The following is an 18,117-nucleotide window of genomic DNA, read 5'->3' on the forward strand; positions in this document are numbered from 1 at the left end:
GTGACTGAGGATCTTCCCTGACCGGAGGACGACCTCACACCTAGATGTTCATCAGGATTTCTTTCATTCTACTCTGCTTTTGATGTCATCAAATTGGAAAAGAGGGAACGACCTCTTTGTTAAACTCACCAAATTGTGGGCATAATAATCCCTAAATAGGTGAGCATCGGTTACTGAGCTGACGACCCTGAGTTCAAAACTATAAGGAAAATGAGCTGCTGGAGACCAGAGGATCATCTTTGTTTTTCCTATTAACAAGTTTTCATCTACGACGTGCCATCAAACTCATCTTACTTCAAGGAGCATCAAGAAACACGGACACAAAATGAAGATATGTGAAAAAAAAAAAAAAAAGAAAAAAAAAGAAAAAATTGTACAAAAACTATTCAACTGGAAGTTTATTAATAGCTTGTAAGTTTTTATATGCAGTATATTGTATCTAACTTTCTCATTTATTGCAGGGATAATTTTGGACAAATATTTGTGTAACATCCTATTGACATCAGGAATATGATTGAAAATATCATTTTAAGTATTACAGTAAGATTTGTGGTAAAGTTTCTGTTAAGTATTGATAAATTTATGCATCATCTTTTGGTAAGATATGACTATGGGCTAGATAATTTTGAACATTTATTTTAGGATTTGAATCCTTTATATGATTTTGCTGTGATTTTATGTGCAATGAATATGCCAACATTTTAACAACAAATGTTATGTAGAAGGTTGCATGCAAAAAGAGGGGCGTAATTTATCAGCTATAATATGGTGTTAGGCTTATATTCTCGCATAGCATATTTTGAATTTATATTTTAGAGTGTAATCTCTATTAAGAGATTAAAAGAGGGAACTGTTGAGAAAATAAATTTAAAATAAGCTAGTTTTAAAACTTAACATGTCTTGATTCAAATGGCCTAATTGTGGTTTTAAATCAGTAACTTATTCTGGCCTATTGACCTTTATTTTACTTGTAGTTACAGCAGATGGTTTGCTAGGATCGTTTGAACTGCCTTTTGTCTGTGAGAAAACAATACAGTGGAAGTTGTAGCTTTTCACACTCATCTGTGAAAGGCCGTAAACACGGCAGGGGTTTAGGCTTCAGATAGAGGGTCAGAGATAGCTCCTGGTTGGAGGAGCAAAGATACGCCTTATTTGAATAAATTAAATACAAGAGGATAAAACTTTCTACACAGAAGTAACAATTTAGATTTGCTCTTGCAATTCTCCAAAGATGTCTTTGCACGTCTTTGCTTTTCTTTCTTTCTTTCTTTCCTTTTATGTCAGGTAAATGAATGTATGTCTCCGTTGTTCTGCAGTTTCTGGTGTAAGTTTGTGCATTGTCTTACTTTTAAGTTATGCATTGTCTTATATTGGATTAAACTCTGTAATTCTGTGATGTCAACACGCATTGTTGTTTCCTTGTGGCTACACGTGGCCTGCCGAGAGGACCTGGGATCTAAGGAAGAGAGAGAGCCAGACTTTTTTCTAAAGTTAACTATTTTATTAATTTCTTCCTTAACACTAGCATAAGCTAACGTTAATGTTAGCCACAAATTTTAAGTAAAACTCACCTTCGTGTCAGTGAATGTATAACGAGGCGAACATCTTAAAACCTTTCTCCAGCTGACTTGTTGGGGCTTCGGATCGATGTACAAACCTTGGCCAAGCACTGCAAGCACCTAATGTAAATGATATTTGTATTGGATCGGAAACAATCGAGCCGCTTTGCCCCGAACACGGAAGCTGAGGTGCAAAGAGCCCATTATCTGTAGAGCCAGTATTTACTTGGAGAAAAAAATTAAGATCCTCCAAAATAGAGTTACTAAATGCCTCATTCTGAAGTAGCATAGTATTTAGTCTCCAACGTCCTTTCCTTTCTTTTTCCACGTTGTAGTCTATATGTACCTCCACTATGCCATGGTCACTTATAATTGTTCCTATTTCACAACCCATTACGGACTCCACTAGCTTATTATTAGATATTAAGAAAAAGTCAATTCTAGAATATATCTCATGGCTGTGAGAGTAAAAAGTATATTATCTCTCCCGTGGGTTTACCAGTCTCCATATATCAAGCAGATTCCAGTCCTGTGCTAGCATTTGGATTGCAGCCCTGTCCTTAGGTGCTGGTTTCCTCCTTAGCATACTTTTGTCAATAAATCCATCCATCACCTGGTTGAAATCGCCTCCCAGAATAATATGGCCCTCAGTGTTTCCTAATATGCTATTAAGTTCATGAAAAAAATCGGATTCTTCCTAATTAGGTGCATAAATGTAACAGAGGACAGTCCTAATTCCATTCAGCAAGGCTTCAACACATATGAAGCACCCTTCCTTATAATTATGTTGTTTAAGCATAACAAAACTTATGTTTTTATTAACAAGAATCATTACACCATTTCGTTTGCTTGAATATGAGCTGTGGTACACCTTACCCACCCAACCTCTTTTGAACTTAGCAGCTTCTTCATCCCCAATCATATGATTCCTGAATAAATGCAATAGCAGCACCCTTGGATTTTAGATAAGTCAAAACTTTGTGTCTTTTAATTGGATGCCCACATCCATTAATATTCCACGATATTATGTTGATATATCTCTTAGACATCTTCTGCTATTTGGTATACTTTGGGTGATTTGATCTGCCACTTAACGAGGTACATACACATCAGCATAATAACAGCATTCGCAAACTTAAGTAAACTGACCTGGTGGAGAAAAAAGAAGAAATACAACATAGAACTCAGCAAAGCAACAAAGAACATGCCATTAGTCCTTTTATTAGCCCCTCTAAACTTGGTTTGTGAGACGCGTTGAAAATCGTCCTTAGGCAACACAACCATCCGAACTCCGAAACACACAACCGACATAAATTTTACATAATGTTTTTGATAAACATACACCTCAAATAGTAACACTTGTCACTTAGCTTGTTGCAGGAACCTTTCAGCCTCTAGTCTTTACCAGCTGTGTAAACTTTGCTGGTGAATGTTATAACACAATATAAGTTTTATAATATGTGTTATATTGTTTCATTTCTAATATAGGCAAAGTAGGAGGGTATACCGCTCCAAGATGGCCGCCGTATTTCCTGCGCCGGAGCAGCCAATGCGGGGTCTACTTTTATATTATATTATATTCCTGTCAGTATCTGTTGTATTTCATTACCTCTCTGCTTAAACCGCTACTCCGTGCTGAAGCAGAAACGATACTACAACGTTTTCCGTAATCTGACAAGCAGCAAGTCTACTCCACTTTATTCACCAAAAAAAATGTTTTTATATATATAATTCACCAAAAACTGTTCTGTAATCTGGAACGTTCGCTATGCTGAGCTCCAGTTATCCGCCTTATCTCACTGCGCAAGAGGCAACTGCGTCATGGGTCACGGGCAAAAGGTCAAAGGTAACAAGGTGACCGGAAGGCTTATTATGTTGTACAAAAAATAAAATAAAATAATTTTAGTACATGTTATTATGTGTCAGAAGAGGGCTTTGAAAATAATAATACCAACAAAAAAAATTGACCAAAAGGGCACTTGGGGCAAGGATCAAAAAGGGCAGGTGCTCAAAGCACATAGACATAATATAAGGATAGACGCCTCATGGACCGCTCTCGCCTATCGTCGCTGACGAGATTTAGGGCGGCCATCTTGGAGCGGTACTCCACTCCACTCAGCGTTATGTGTTTAGCAGCTCAATGACGTATCAGCAGATTTAATCGATCATAACACACTTTTTTGTTACTGTAAACCATATTCAAACATTTATCAAAGCAACATTTATAAACAATTGTATTTTTTAAGTATGTTTTTAATACATCGTTCATCATATTTAAATATGCTTAGTGGCTATAACAATAGAACAGGAATGGAATATTCTGATATCGATGTTTGAAGAGCATATTACAAAGCACACATCCTTTCATAATTTATTTAATAAATTATTTAGTAATATCAATACATATTTATATAACTATACAAACACTAATAAATAAAGATTAATAATGGCACAAATAAATAATGATTAATACTGAATTTTATATATATATATATATATATATATATATATATATATATATATATATATATATAAACATATATCCTTTTTTAGTTCACAGTGTCAGCATTAGGGAAAGATAGGCTAGATTATTGATTTTACTTATTTGATTATTTCTGCTACTGATTTAAGCTGTACTGACCCTTGCAAAATTGCCTTACTAATAAAATAATTAGAATCAAGAAAATCTAAAAGATGTTGTGGACATTCAGTTAATGAGTCACCTTAAAGTTCTTTGATGGTTGTAAAATAGCTATGAAGTTTGATTCTGGGAGGAGAAAGGGGAAAATGTTTTATAGGTTCCCAGATAGCACAGAATGATTGAAACAACATTGAATCAATGTCAGCCAGAAACATTGAATCAACGTACTAACCCATTGGTACATATGTTGAACAAAAACAGGGAAACTAAGGTGGCCAAGTTATACATCCACAAAGAACTACTGAAATGAATAGTCATAATTACTTTATATGAATACGACATGCATGCATGTGGGCCACATTTCAGGGATGTAACCAATAGGGACAGATTTTAGCAGGAGTTCAGCTTTTATCTATTCTGCATTCTGTACCCTCACTAAGGTGGGGTATTCAGGTAGTCTGTTTACACACATCAGCGTTAATTTACCCCCACATTTTTTAAATTAAATGTGTCACCAGTGCATTTGGCCGGGTGTTCCTGCTCCAGAAAGGTGAAGGTCTCTGGTCACCCTGAAGCTGTGAGCCCACTGGAAACAGAGACCAGAGGCCTGCAGGATGATCTGCTGTGACAGCTTAGCATCTGAAAACATACACGATAGAAACATTAATGAATGTGCTGCAAAAACAAGCTGTACTTTTGACCTGGTGGCGATCAAAAGTACACCTGTTGGCCTCAAGTTTGGTTACAAATATGACTGTAGTTGGAAAACATCAGCGTTAGCTTACCGTCTGGGCAACCGGAGGATCCTGGACGGACAGCAGCGGTGCATGTCTGAAAGATGGCCTCCGATGCAGATCTCCAAGGCTTGCCACCGTCATTCTTTCAGCTCGATGCTCCGTAGAGCTGCCACTGGATATTGCAGTTCACTTACGATGTACAGTCAAGTCTGCTCCTTATAGTTGAATCACAGCTGGTAGCTACGAAGGCGTCCTGAACCTTCAATCGTAAGCCAACTTCAGCGGCCGCTTCGTCCAAACTATAAAAAACCCCGACGGTGAAGCTCTGAGTCCATCAGAGCCGCCAGCTGAAACACGTTCTGTCTGAGCGGCCACACAAAAATAAAGTCAGGAGTAATAACACTATTTTCTAATGAAGTTGATGAGCTTCTGCTTATTGATAACCCGTTAGTAGGTCGCCATCTTTCTTGAAAGCAAAGTAGGTGTGACGCTAACCAACCAATTGGGGAAGTTGTAGCCTGATGACGTGTCAATCCTCATTTGCATTTATTTTTCCCCCTAAGTTTTGCGGGGAAAATAGAATGTGATAAATAAGAAAATAAGGAAATACTAAATGAATAAGGGAAATTGGAAAATGGGAAAATTAAAAGTTTTTCAAACAAAAGTTAAATGAAAAATAGGTTAAAGAAAATGGGTACATAAAGAAGGGATATATGAGAAATTGATTAATGAAAGTGGGAAATAGAAAATCGGGTTAATGGAAAAAGGAAATGGAAAAATGGTTAAATTAAAAGATAGATTAATGAAAAATGGGTAAATAGATAAAGAGATTAATGAAAAATGGGTAAATGAAAAATAGATAAAAGAAAATGGGTAAATAAAAAAAGGGATATATGAGAAATTGATTAATGAAAGTGGGAAATAGAAAATCGGGCTAATGGAAAAAGGAAATGGAAAATGGTTAAATTAAAAGATAGATTAATGAAAAATGGGTAAATAGATAAAGAGATTAATGAAAAATGGATAAATGAAAAATAGATAAAAGAAAATGGGTAAATAAAAAAAGGGATATATGAGAAATTGATTAATGAAAGTGGGAAATAGAAAATCGGGTTAATGGAAAAAGGAAATGGAAAAATGGTTAAATTAAAAGATAGATTAATGAAAAATGGGTAAATAGATAGAGATTAATGAAAAATGGGTAAATGAAAAATAGATAAAAGATAATGGGTAAGTAAAAAAAGGGATATATGAGAAATTGATTAATGAAACTGGGAAATAGAAAATCGGGTTAATGGAAAAAGGAAATTGAAAAACGGTTAAATTAAAAAATAGATTAATGAAAAATGGGTAAATGGATAAAGGGATAAATGACAAATAGATAAATAAAAAAGAGAAATTGGGAAATTGATAATATGAAAAATAAATAAATTAAAAATTGGTTTAATGAAAAAGCTAAATTATTTATTTAACAAATTTTTTATTTATTTCACTCATTTACTTCATTTTTTGATTTATTTTACTCATTTTTTATTTATTTAACCCATTTATTTATTTATTTAATTTTGGCGCAAATGGCTCTCCATAGTTCACAGGGTGAAAAAGGTTGGGACATCTGGATGGAGGTCGTTAGAAACCAGGCTAGTCTTTCTTGCGTCCAGCTTAAACAGAATGTCCTCTATATTCTCATCTGTAGTAATACTCCGGAGTTAGAGGCTTCTCGGACCCGTTAGACGGAGAGCTGGGAGCAACATCTCCCTCCTCTCAGAAGAGGAAGTAGAGAGAGAGAGAAGGGGGGCGGGGGGGGGTGTTGCGCAACAACAAACTATATATATATATATATATATATATATATATATATGTTTTTCAGCCGACGAGTCCAAAATCCGATGTGAGATTCATCCGTGCTGCAGTGAATCCGTCTCTCTTTATAGATATCTCCCTCTTCCTCACACCGTGTCTTTAGGAAACTTTCAAAACAAAAACGGAAGATTTAGGATGTATCTTACTTTTGACAGAGTGAAAGAATAAAAATAATAGTCTTTATTTGCCATGCTTATATTATGTCTATGCTCAAGCACATAGACATAATATAAGGATAGACGCCTCATGGACTGCTCTCGCCTATTGTCGCTGACGAGATTTAGGGCGGCCATCTTGGAGCGGTACTCCACTCCGCTCAGCCTTATGTGTTTAGCAGGCACAATGACGTATCAGCGGATTTAATCGATCATAACACACTTTTTTGTTACTGTAAACCATATTCAAACATCTATCAAAGCAACATTTATAAACAATTGTATTTTTTAAGTATGTTTTTAATACATAGTTCATCATATTTAAATATGCTTAGTGCCTATAACAATAGAATAAGAATGGAATATTCTGATATCGATGTATGAAGAGCATATTACAAAGCACACACCAGTTCATAATTTATTTAATAAATTATTTAGTAATATCAATATATATTTATATAACTATACAAACACTAATAAATAAAGATTAATAATGGCACAAATAAATAATGATTAATACTGAATTATATATATATAAAAACATGTGTGTATATATATATATATATATATATATATATATATATATATATATATATATATATATATATATATATATATATATATATATATATATATATATATATAATTTTTTATTTTTTTATTTTTTATTTTTTCAGCCGATGAGTCCAAAATCCGATGTGAGATTCATCCATGCTGCAGTGAATCCGTCTCTCTTTATAGATATCTCCCTCTTCTTCCTCACATCGTGTCTTTAGGAAATTTTCAAAACAAAGACGCCTCATGGACCGCTCCGGCGCAGGAAATACGGCGGCCATCTTGGAGCGGTATACCCTCCTACTTTGCTCAATCAAAACAGCAGAAGATGCCTCAGGACTGAGGGATATTGTTGTTCGGATCTATGGATTATTGATGTGAGGGCTCCACAGACAACATTTCACAAGTAAGATGGACATATTATTGTGTATATATTGTGATTAGAATATGACTTTACTGTATTTATGTCCACCGGCGAGTTACCAGCTAATATTAGCTACAGTGCTTGGTGTAATACGGGTTCAGCCCCGCTATGAAGGCTAACTGAGATTCCGTAAATCTAAAAAAATTAATTATTCTCTAACATTGACTTAGATTATCTGACACAAGGGCCTATATTAGAAATGAAACAATATAACACATATTATAAAACTTATATTATGTGTTATAACATTTACCGGCAAAGTTTACACAGGTGGTAAAGACTATTATTTATATTCTTTCACTCTGTCAAAAGTAAGATACATCCTAAATCTTCTGTTTTTGTTTTGAAAGTTTCCTAAAGACACGATGTGAGGAAGAAGAGGGAGATATCTATAAAGAGAGACGGATTCACTGCAGCACGGATGAATCTCACATCAGATTTTGGATTCGTTGGCTGAAAAACATAATCATATAAAAAAAAAAATTCCCTTCTCACCCTCCGCGGGTGGTCTCTTTCATCCTCTGAGCTCGGGTCCTCTACCAGAGTCCTGGGAGCTTGAGGTTCTCCTCCAGTATCTTGGCTGTGCCTAGTACTGCACATTTCTGGACTGAGATGTCTGATGTTGTTCCTGGGATCTGTTTGAGCCACTGCTCCAGTTTGGGGGTGACTGCCCTGAGGGCCCCGATGACCACAGGCACCATTGTGGTCTTCACCTTCCAGGCCTTCTCCAGTTCCTCTCTGAGGCCCTGGTATTTCTCCAGTTTCTCATGCTCCTTTTTCCTGATGTTGTGGTCACTTGGTATTGCTACATCCACCACAACGGCTTTCCTCTGTTCTTTATCCACCACCACAATGTCCGGTTGGTTCGCCATTACCATCTTGTCTGTCTGGATCTGGAAGTCCCACAGGATCTTAGCTCGGTCATTCTCCACCACCTTTGGGTGTGTTCCCCACTTTGACCTCGGGGCTTCCAGTCCATATTCGGCACAGATGTTCCTGTACACTATGCCCGCCACTTGGTTATGTCGTTCCATGTACGCTTTCCCTGCCAGCATCTTGCACCCTGCTGTTATGTGCTGGACTGTCTCAGAGGCCTCCTTGCACAACCTACACCTTGGGTCTTGTCTGGTGTGGTAGATCTGAGCCTCTATTGCTCTGGTGTTTAGGGCCTGTTCCTGGGCGGCCAGGATGAGGGCCTCTGTGCTGTCCTTGAGTCCAGCTTTCTCCAGCCATTGGTAGGATTTCCTGATATCAGCCACTTCAGTTATTTGTCGGTGGTACATCCCATGTAGGGGCTTGTCCTCCCATGATGGTTCCTGATGGTTATATATATATATATGTAAATGTCTTATATATTATTCATATATTTGTTATTTGAATAATAAAATATTTTTTATTTAACTAATAAATTATATATATATTTTACATATACATATATTTTATTATTTAATATATTGACGTCTCTGTGTGTACATATGTTCATAAATGTTGATTACTGTATATATAAAAACGATTTATCAAAATCAATTGTATTATAGGTTCACATTTATTTTCTTTGTTCAGAAATTACAATTAAAATATGAAAAGTCATAAATGTTGTCTTTGGTGATTGTTTAATTTCCAAATATATTCACGTTTATTTGTGAGTGGGTCGATGACGAACATTAGCTAAAAATACTTTGTGGAATGGTATTTTCTGAAGTTCGGTCCATTCATTTGTATTAGCTTACTGGCAGAGATGCCACATTCAATATGGCGGACGCGATTACGTATCGCTGCAACGGTCCGACCCGCTCCATGAGGCGTCTACGTATTAATGTCTATGGTTTCAGAGCTGCTGCGGAGTAGAGACATGCCAGTTTCGGCCGTCCTTCTGCATAGCGCTTGACTTCTTTATGTCTGATATATGATGTTTTCCTGCTAGTGCATTATTGTGGCCGATATAGGGGAAAGGAACACTGGGAAGGTGCTCCTGTGCCTGCGGAGGAAGAGAGAGAGGCTGCGGAGTTTCTGTGTCTGTGGACATCGGCTACCATCGTCATTCTGGGTCGCCATCCCAGCCAGGACAACCTCTTTCATCGCTTTGTACGCATCAGACACACACACAAATATAGAGCTCTATATGTTTTTTTGTTTGTTTTTTTTTTTTTGCTGGCCAGCTTCTTTTAATTTAATTTTATTCTTTTTTTTTTTTTTTTTTTTACCAAGGACCCTGAAAGGATTCTTTACAATCTAAGTATTTTTTTCTTTCTCTTTGTGGGTTTTTCCAGGAAAACTATATGACAATGTTGAGACGAAGTTGGATGTGTTTCAGTCCAGCAACTTGTAATAAACAAAACTGGTTGATAGTAAACTGCTATCTGAACCCGAGTAGATTCTGTTCTTTGGTTACACTTTCAGGCGTGGGGCTGGTTCTCGCTGCTCGCTTGCTCCTCGTTGCTGCACCTTTGAAAAAATTAGCTTTGTTGTTGCTTGACATTCCGTTGGTAAACTATTAATATCTGACCTCTTATAAAGACTTTAGGATTTGGCGTGTCAGATATTTTTATGTCCGGGTAAACTGAGAGGTGTATATTCAAAATAAATGTAAGAAAATAAAAATGCAGGTTTCCGGAGCTCTGCTAGCGTGCTGCCATCTTCCTCGGCTGTCCAACGTGACTCCAAAGGGCATTTTTAAGTACCGTAATCCCCAACAATGAAGAAATTTAGAGAATTTAAAGAATGAGGAGATTATTTTTAATCAGTGTATTGTAAGATGTAGTACTGGGGAGTAGATGGATTGCCCACCCACCAACTGCAGGAATATGCTTCCAACTCTTCAAAGCTCCAAAGAGGGAAAGCTGGAAATAAATAGACCTGCAATGAGTTTTACAAGTCACCAATAATGTTATAATCTCAGAAGTAAAACCAAAAACATTATTTTGCTTTGGACACATTCATATTGAGTGGCAATTTCCTGCATACACAGCTCAGATTGATTAACAGGAACATGATATGGCATCTAAACAAAGAAGAATACAAATATGACTGGTCATTTACAATGGAAAAGCAATCAGAAAAATGAATGAGAAACTCTTTAGTTGAAAGAGCTTTAATCAAACAGTTCAGTGCAATGTACAGAATTGCACACTAGACAACTTCTATGCACTCCAACAGTGTCCATGTTTATGATTCATTTGTGGCTCTTCATGTTAGGAGTGCTAAACAGCCAGCAATGAACAGAGAGAGGTGCGTCTACTTTCCAGGTCCTAATCCTCTTGCAAGGTTGTCGCTGGTTTCAGCAGCGTCCCTTAAGACTTGCATCAGCATGGCATTCCTCTGTCTTGTCTCTTCCATCCTCACTGGGTTTGATTCAGGTAAGTTCTGGTAGGTGGTGGACAGAAAAAAAAACAGGTAATTTATGATAAACTGAATTCATTTGATTTGAAAACAAACAAAAAAAAACTAAAAATGTACAATTATAAGAAACAGAACAAAACTTTTTTTCTTTAAATAAATATTTGCTAATGTAAAAGGTGCGTAAAATCTAAGGAAAAGAACTATCTGGAAGCGCAAACACATTTAAATTACAAACCTTTGTACAGGAGACTCATGTTCACTGATAGAAAACTCCAATCTAACATTTTAAACAGAACTTGAAAACCCTTACAAATAGTCAGAGATTATTTCACTTCATAAATGTGTGTAGGTCACAGTCATTAAGCAAATGAGATTTGGTGTGTTTTAATTATAAACTGACAGTTCTCATCTTTATTAGGAAATAAAGAGCCCTACTTGGCAGGCTTGGATCTGCGTAAGATCCCTTCCTCAAAGGGAGGGAAGATTGTGTGATTTTTGACAATCAGGAGGAAATTTAGGACTTTTCACAACTTTTACTAATTGCACTCCTACATTTTGTTAATGTTTGATATACAGTTTTAATTGGTGAAAGAATACTGACTGTATGCAAAAGGCCTGTCCATACAGTGCACATGCATAGACAAGTCAATCATTCAAACACAGAACTGTGATTTAATTAGTGGCTGGTCTGAGATGTGAAGAATAAACTCTCTTGATTTTTGTACCCGACTAAAAAGATCAAGACTTAAGTTTAAATAATGTCCTGCAAATTGGCAAAGCGTTAAATCCACTGACTGGCTGTTCAGGTAGGAAAACAAGCATCACAAGTCAGGTTACATTCAGCTGTTAGATAACTGAATGTTGTTGAAAGAACAAAATGAAAACTGAATGAAAAACTGAAGAAAGTTGGCTTGGCGAGAACATTACATCTGCAAGTCTGATGGCTTACAAATGCAGCATTTGTAAGCCATCAGACACAGAAACTGATTTACTGTTCTGTTTTTGTCCAGAACTAGTGTGGTCCACTCTACAGTTGAGCTCAAACTTTTTCACAACCCCGGCAGCTCAAATAAATGATAAAATAAAAAACAGACAGAATACAAACAAAACATAATGTTAAAGGGGTATCAATGTTTTGAACAATTGATCTTTTTTGTTTTCTTAAAATGGCAAGACATATGATAAAATATCCATCCCATTAGTTAATAGAAAAATCTTTATAAGCATTAGCACAAATAAACCTTTCCTTTAATCACTGATCACCTTTTTGTATGTTTCCACTGGTATTTTTTAAGATTTTGGCGATCAATCAATCAATCACATTTACTTGAATAGCACATTTCAGCAATAAGGCAGTTCAAATGGTGACGAGCTGCAAGATGTTGCCTGGCTCTCACTCTAATCTTTAACTTCAGTCAGGAGTCTGGCTTTGCCACTTCAAGACCTTAAGAATAAATCCAGTCAGAAAAAACATGTTAGTCAAGTTAAAGAATTAGTTTAAACCTAAAGTTGCCAGCATTATGAATCACATTGGGTTTCTCTGTGTTGATCTTATTGTTGAGGTAGTTCAGTTTAAAGCAAAAGGATGTACATAAATTGTACCTTTGCTAACATTATTTTAAATGCAGCATTTGTAAGCCACCAGGATCAGAAACTGATTTACTGCTTTCAAAAATATTAAAATAGCCAATTTTAGAAGAGGGAAGGATTGGCCTTTTTAAATTTCACATAGTGATCCAGTATGTCACTTTATTTTTCTTTCTTCTTCTCTTTACGTAAAATAAGAATTTAAGGGATAAGTGATAAATCAGCCTTTTGTTCAGAGGTTTACCTGTGAAGAAAAGTGGGACAGAATCAACAATGAAAAGGGAAATTAGCTGTTAATCAGTTGATTTGATTGATGTGAACCAGCTGTAGTAAATCATGTTACAGCTTCGCTTAATTTATTATCTGGGTTTTGGGGGGTTTTCCATATAAAAGAGCAAGGCTAATATTTGTTTTCTTTCGCTGTCCAGAGGTGCATGTATCCAGGTTTTCTTCATACCTAAAAGAACAACATTTTTTAATGAGTTTTATTGTAAGATGTTTGCTCCTACACAAACAATTCTGTTACGTTTTTCATTGACTCTCCATTTTTAAGTAAAATATCTCAATCTAAAGGATTAGGGTATTAAGACAGTTTATGTAACGAAATAGAAATAAATTAGGCTGTTGGAATTTTTTTTAAACATTGTCTATGGTATAGCAGAGTTGACATGTCACACTGTAATACTTTTTATTCCTAAAATATAAATATGTAATGTTTGACAATGGCTCATTTATCAAAGTTCATTGTTTTTTCCAATAAAAGACCTAAAAATAAGTTTTTGCTGAATATATTATTAATACAATTTAATAACATTGTCATTCTCAATAGATGACTGCTGCAGTTTTAGATCTATGACCTGTTACAATTCAACCATTTATAGGGGCTCCTGTATGTCTGAAGGGACCCTGAGTGACTGAAATTCCCTGGATGTCTGGAGGGGTCTACCAGCAGCTACTGAGTTTTCCTTGCTTGATATCTCAGTGTTACAATTCTACATCTCAGAGGTGCCAACATCAAAAAATTATGCAGACTTAACCCCTGTGAGATTTTTTTTTTTGTCTTTAAAGCAGTCTGCAGCCAAGTTGTTACAGAGGTTAAACAGAAGTAGCAGGGCTTATTTAGTAAAATAACAGCAAATTTGCTTATTTCATGACTTCATAACCAGTGACCATCTCTCCTATGGTCTGTTTGACAACTACAGTCTCAGATCAACTCAGCCCTCCAGCTCTGTCAGCAGCAAAAACAGCAACATTATACCTATCAGGGAAACATAGACTATATTTCCTTTGCATTGTCCCCACATGATGACAATATAGTATGATCCAATTAAATATTAGATTCTTGATTAATATGGGTTGTTGCCATGTAGTTGTACAATGTTTTAAGATCTTGTTAAATGAGCCCCTTTTTTAACTTTGAGCCTCTGCCTATCCAAACGTCTCTGCATGGCCCTGCGCTGCACAACTAATGCAGACTCGGCTCTGCTGCTGCGAAGAATTAAATTAGGTCAAATATTAATTGTTGTTTTGTTACCATTTTGTTAGTGTGATAACACTTAATGACATAACTATTATTATGACATATTTATGACATATAATGATTCTTGGTTAATGTCAAGTTGTCATAACGAAGACATCTTGAATAATGTCAACTTTGTATTAAAAGTGTCATGATTTACCGAATGACACTTTATGACAGCAATCATAAAGTGTCATGAAGACTTCCTTATGTTCATGACAGGTGTTATGTCATGAACATTTTCCTCCTGCATCCAAAAGGAGAACGGTGCTCTGGAGGAGCACAGCAGATCAATCAATCAGTCTGTTTTGAGATCGCGAAATCACACAAAAAAAAACTCACAAAAGCGCACGCCCGGACCGCTCACCGGGTAAAAAACTCACAGGGTTCAATTGATCAGTTTGGATCAGACAGAACCAACTGACTGATGAACTGGCGCAGATTTCTCTGCAGATGTGGACCAGGAGGAATTTCTGAGGCACTGTGCATTCAGACCTCAGGTCAAGTGCTTGTAATTTAAGTGGAGTAATTTCATTTAGTTTATTATAAGGTTGGCACTTCTTCATGTATCTCTGAAGGGCAGACATAGCACAGCAGGGGCTATACATTGTCCCAAAGGGCAAGACTCTCCACTCATATACATCTGGGAGACTCTCTGTTTCACAATCTCTCCACAGGAACCGTAGCAGGAGACAGTCTTCAGGGAGGAGGCGGATCTGGTGAAACATGGCCTTTATTTCTCCGCTAACTGTCACAGGATACTGACGGAAGCGGAGGAGTACACCCAGTAGTGTAGGCCCCAGTGTAGCCTGGCAGGAGGTAGTTATTGAGGACGGTGCCCTGGAACTCAAATAAGCAATTAAAGACCACCCGAGCCTTGTTGTTATTACGTACCATATGTTGTGGCACGTACCAAGATTCAGTAGAGCTGTGAATCTCTTCTGGAGTCAACTTCACCACGTAACCAGAATCAACCAACTTCTTAATCTCCTGGTTGTATGTGAGGGCCAGGTCCAGATGTTTAATCAGATTCCACTCTGTGGACCTCAGCAGGCCGTTGAGGGACATGCATCCAAGGGAAGTCCTTCTTCCTCAGCAGTGGGGTGGCATATCTCTCCATGCCATCCAATGGAATCCTGATGGTCTTAGCCTCTAACATGGCTGTGGCTTCTCTGTCTTCCTTTGAGCGTGTGACCTCCTTCTCAAGTCTATGTATGGGAGCGTCTAGTTGCCACAGACGCTGAACATCCTGATGCAGGGCCTCAGCAGGAGAAAGGCATAATATATTCAGACAGTGAATCTCTCCTGCTGTGTAGGCATACTACTGCTTGGACCTTGGATGGCCCACCCCAGCTTGGTGTAAAAGGCGACAGGAGTATGGGCTGGGCCACGCTTGACCGGACAGATGGGAGTTATGAGGTGAACATTGTCTGAACCAGTTAACCCTAGAGGCTGTATCTGGTTGAATCCCTCCAGCTGCACTTGCTTTAAGTGGTAATACTTCTCCTTTAAGAGCTCCACTGGACAAGACTATTCAGCTAGGCTGAGCTGTTGAGCAGTAAAAGTCATGTGTCATTTTATAACATAGTTTTGGTTGGGCCTTCGGGGACAGCTGGAATGAGACATAGCCTCCCTTTATCTGGATCACATCTAGACGGATGGTGCGCAGAGATAGAATTTCCTTCTCTGGTGATGAGCCTAATAACTTAACTGCAGCTGGGAGTATGATGGTTTTCTCTGAGCTGTCGTTGAAGAGTGCATACGTGTCTAGAAATTTCCTCTGATGTGTAACTGAATGGGCACAACCTTAAGCATTACACGGCCAGAGTGACTGACAGGATCCAGAAATACTCTGGTGGTACTCACTGTTAAGATGTTAGGGTTCCGCCTTCTAGCCTCAGCCAGGCCATGAAGCATTAATAAGTGCTTCATGGCTTCTTCAGAGTGCACTGTTCCGGAGTGTGTTTATGGCCGCAGCGCCAGCATTTGGATTTATCCTTTAGCCAAGTGGCGACAGTTGTAAGGTCTAGCTTCTTAAAGTTTACACATCCACTGAGATAGTGTTCTGTTCCTTCACAGTATGGGCAATATTGAAGAAGATCTGCATGAAATGGTTCGTTCCTGCTTGGTGCGTTGGACAGTGACGATGTTCAGCAGCAGTCAGTAGAAGACAAAGACTGTGGCAGTTACTATGCCGCCAAGAAAAAATATTAAAGTCAGGTTTACAAAGAGAGAGAGAAAAAAAGACAAGAGTGTCAATTTGTAGCCCAGTTTTTCTCCAAGAGAGGTGGTTAGACTGTGTGAGAATATCAACCATTTAGCACAGACAGCTTAGTTACAGACTGCCTCCATTTCACTAGCATTTAAAGAATGAAGGAAAACAAATCTACCAACATATTCATATATTTAAGTTGTCCCTGTACCTTTTACCACACGTAACAAATGAGTCAGACAGTAGCAGCTCTAACCCCCATATCAGAATAACCTCTCCTCCCTGGCCCAGTGAAAACGGTGAGCAACAGTGTTCAGTGACAACCTATTCTAGTTAGCATCATTCTAGGGAGTCAATGTAAATTTTTCCTCTCACTGCTCTTTTTACAGTTACACAACAAAATATATTTATTAGTGACAGAAATTAAAACAATCTTTATGAAATTATAATAAAAAACAGCCTCTTGTCAGTCCAGATAGTCCTGCCTTAGCTTGCATTTAAATGACAGGTCTGTTGCTACATCCCTCCTGACCCGTCCCTTCCTAAGTTAAATTAAAGCTGCAGTATGTAACTTCTATTAACAAAATAACATATTTGTTAAGACTGTCAATATGTAGAGATATTATCTGAGAATAATTTAATTCCTCTGCCTTCTCCCAGTAATCTCGAGAAACAACCAATCAGAGGCACGAGGTGCGTTTTAGCGCTGTAAATCACAATCTTTAACAGTCAGTAGTAGGTCTGGGAGGAGGTGGAAGAGATTCATCTTTTCACAGATAATCTGTCTCATAACAAACTGTAATGACAAGAAAGCAATGCAGTTGTATGCCTTTAAAATTGTGCCGCTTTTTATGGGTCAAATAGACTCAAGAAATTGTAACAGCGGTGGGGCGAAATTAAATTTTTTGTCATGGGGCCTAAGTTTTCTGGCAGCGCCCCTGATTCCAGCTCTAAGCTGAGGCTGAAACAGAAACTCCCGATAGGAGACAGGCAAGGTTGAGTTTACATGAAATCACCTTCAGCATCTCTTCCCTTCGCTGTTCTCCTGGAGATATCACAGACCACATTCCATATCCGAACCCCATAAAAGCAATCGCCGCTGCGGAGGTCAGAATAGTCCGCATCCCGCTCATCCTGAACGGTCACTTTTTGTGGTGTCTGAGCCGCTGAACTCACTTACACTGCAGCACTCTGTCTGCTAGCTTTCATAATGTCCAAAAGAAGCAGCGGTGCGGGGCAAGCCGGGACGTTTTTCTCCCTCTTCTGCCTTCTGTGGCTAGTGTCGATAAACGTCTTGATACAATACTGCCCCCAACGGGAATGGAGTGTAAATTGCTTTGACTAAGCCTGTAGTGTAATCCTTGTAGCTGATGACAGCCTACTTGTCATTATAAACGCGGAGATCATTGTGTTTGTGAATGTTTAGCTTGGAGATAAATATTTAATTAGTAGACTATTAATTAAATATTTAGCAAAACGTTTTAGCACATTTGAACCATATTTTGGCACAAATGGTGCCAAACCCT

General features: G+C 37.6%; 1 protein-coding gene across 1 annotated transcript; it reads right to left on the reverse strand.

Annotated features, from left to right (window-relative positions):
* Positions 1-11,009: 11,009 nt before the first annotated feature.
* uqcc3 (ubiquinol-cytochrome c reductase complex assembly factor 3) lies at positions 11,010-17,863 on the reverse strand. Its single transcript, XM_014978522.2, has 2 exons — positions 17,608-17,863; positions 11,010-11,297 (listed from the first exon to the last, which is right to left on the reverse strand). Exons 1-2 carry the CDS (start codon positions 17,722-17,724, stop codon positions 11,169-11,171), a joined length of 246 nt encoding a protein of 81 aa, XP_014834008.1. The 5' UTR covers positions 17,725-17,863; the 3' UTR covers positions 11,010-11,168.
* Between the last annotated feature and the right edge of the window lie 254 nt (positions 17,864-18,117).

The sequence above is a fragment of the Poecilia mexicana genome, unplaced genomic scaffold (genome assembly GCF_051168715.1).
Source record: "Poecilia mexicana isolate PSO_F unplaced genomic scaffold, ASM5116871v1 scaffold_9, whole genome shotgun sequence".
NCBI lineage: Eukaryota > Metazoa > Chordata > Actinopteri > Cyprinodontiformes > Poeciliidae > Poecilia > Poecilia mexicana.